General features: G+C 36.2%; 1 protein-coding gene across 1 annotated transcript in view; it reads left to right on the plus strand.

Moving 5' to 3' along the window:
- LOC148855373 (zinc-finger homeodomain protein 2-like) overlaps positions 1–399 on the plus strand; it is a 751-nt gene extending 352 nt beyond the window's left edge. Inside the window, exon 1 of the mRNA XM_088982409.1 lies at positions 1–399. This exon is cut by the window's left edge and continues 352 nt beyond it. Coding sequence (XP_088838535.1) covers positions 1–274 — 274 coding nt within the window. The 3' untranslated portion in view covers positions 275–399.
- Positions 400–2,482: the final 2,083 nt, after the last annotated feature.

The raw sequence follows: 2,482 nt of genomic DNA on the forward strand, positions 1-2,482 counted from the left end.
CCAGCCAGCCACTGCGGTGGAGTCGCATGAAGATCGCAGCGGGAAGAAGAGGGTTCGGACTAAGTTCACCACCGAACAGAAGGAGAAGATGCTGGCTTTCGCGGAGAAGCTGGGGTGGAGGATACAGAGGAGGGATCAGGAGGACGAGATTGAGCGGTTTTGTAGGACTGTTGGGGTGAGTCGACAGGTCTTCAAGGTGTGGATGCACAATCATAAGAACTCTTCCTCCTCTTCTTCTGCTTCCACCGGGAATGCTTCTTCTCTCACCCAATGAGACTGAGATTTTGCATGTTTTCTTCTAGTTTCTACCATTTTTTGTTCATGCTTTTCTTTCAATTAATCTTGTAATGGAGTCTAGAGAGAGGGAGAGATAATAGAATCTTTTTCTTGCAGTTGAAATTATGTGTTAATTTTATCATCTTTATCATCTCTAGCTAGCTATCATGATGTGATGATGCCATGTTACCATGTTCTTTGCTCTGATCAGCAAGTTGATGATGGGATGATAATGTGTGATTGTGGGTTTGCTGCTCTGATTCAATCGAGGCACATGAATCAGTGCCCTCCTCCTCATGGATCATTGTCTGTTTCCATACACTGATCATGATCTGAGACATTGAATTGGTGGGCCACCTTTGGTTGATCTGCTTAGTAGCTTTCTCATTTCTGTTTGTTTTTTCTATCGGCCTGGCGGAAGGGACGATCTAGATTGATCATTTGAGTATGCTTGGGCTGGTTGAGTGACGATCCTGACTGTTCATTTGATGGGGATACTTTTTATTATTATTATTTTTTTGAGTCTGCTCTTGGTACAGTGTCCTTATCCACGTACTCCACCCCTATACTGTACTGTTATATAGCAGCATGCATTTCATTCTTTTTTCTTTTTTTTTTTCTTCAATTTGAAAACTTATTATACTTTTTGTCTTCATATTCCTAATTGGCATGGATGAGAAGATATCTATTCTTGCCACGTGGCAAATGATTTTTCAGAGAACATGTCTTAGATTCGACAACCCTAAGAAGGATGATCTAGACAGTTAGATTTGATGAGAGACATCTTTGTCAGCCCCTTACAGGAATCTGGATACAAGGTCTGTTATTTTCTTTTAAGCCTTTTGAAGTGAAACTAGGGTTAGAAAGATCATTGTCAGCCTTGTTTTGCATGCCATGTGGCAAAAGGATGATTTGTGCCAAATAGAAGGGGGTGAACTGGGATAACAGGTGGACCCATTTTGTGTGTGGGACAAGGATCAAGATTCAAGACTGAATGGTCTGATTGGATTCTGCATGGAGTCAAAACGGATTCATCACGGTGTCCCTTGATAAGTATGCCTTGTAGCAGAGGACAATTGGTGTAACTAGGATAAAAGGGTGAAGTGAAAAAACAGGTGGACCCATTTTGTGTTTGGGGACAAAGAAAACGTATGTGAATATGATGACCTGTAATTGGGTTCTTCATGGAATCAAAATGGATGCAATTATGGCTTTCCTCTGCAGTTTAATTTCTATGTCATGTCTCATAGGCCAATCGGTTGGATTCATCTGGGGTTGAGATTCTCGTGTATTTTCCTGTAGATTTTTATGACTTTTATGTCATTCAACAGAGGATTATTGGTGTCATTACGCACTTTTTGTAGAGACAAGGATTGAAAACTTGTGGCCCTGTTTGGATTCTGAATGAATTCAATGGATCCAGGGTGATTTCCCTTTACATATCATATAAACTTCTAGCTAGTGTCTGTTTGAATTCAATATGAAATGAAAAGTTGAAGGGATTTATTTGCATATATACTTGTTAGGCTAGCACTTAGGATGGTAAGAATAGAATTCCACAAGGTTGAAATTGTTTTAATTTGTAATATTTTCCATAATTAGATTGTTTAAAAAAAACAAGAGTGTTTTGGTAATTTAAGATAATAATAATAAATTTAGTATGCTTATCAGAGCCCAACAACAACAGCAACATCAAAGCATGGTGTAGTGATGAATTAAACTTGCTAGTCAAATATCAATTGACATATTACATAAACAAATTAATAAGACCCATTTCAATCCAAACCACTTTATTGCAAAAATCTATCGGCTTGGCCATGTCAATGGGTCATCATGGATCAAATTTTAATTCTATTTCTATTTTTCTTGCATTAATCATTTCCATCATTAATAACAATAATTCTTAATTATGACACAAGCCTAATAAGATGGATATTTTTAGTAACAAATTATTACACATGCCTAATAATTCTTAATTAATAACAAATTAATTCTTTTACAAATTTTGTATTTTTCCTATTTTCTTCATTTAATTATTTAATTTATAACATTACAAGTTGACTTGCTTGACCCAAAGGGAAATATAGTTCCAACCAATTTTTAAAATATTGGTTTTTTGACTAAGATTTTGGGTCCATCATTGATAAAAATATTTTTTCTTTATTTCACTTTTTTATTCTATGAATTTTATGTACATCCATATAAC

This window comes from Nelumbo lutea, chromosome 4, assembly GCF_056320005.1.
Source record: "Nelumbo lutea isolate HS-2025 chromosome 4, American lotus-T2T, whole genome shotgun sequence".
NCBI lineage: Eukaryota > Viridiplantae > Streptophyta > Magnoliopsida > Proteales > Nelumbonaceae > Nelumbo > Nelumbo lutea.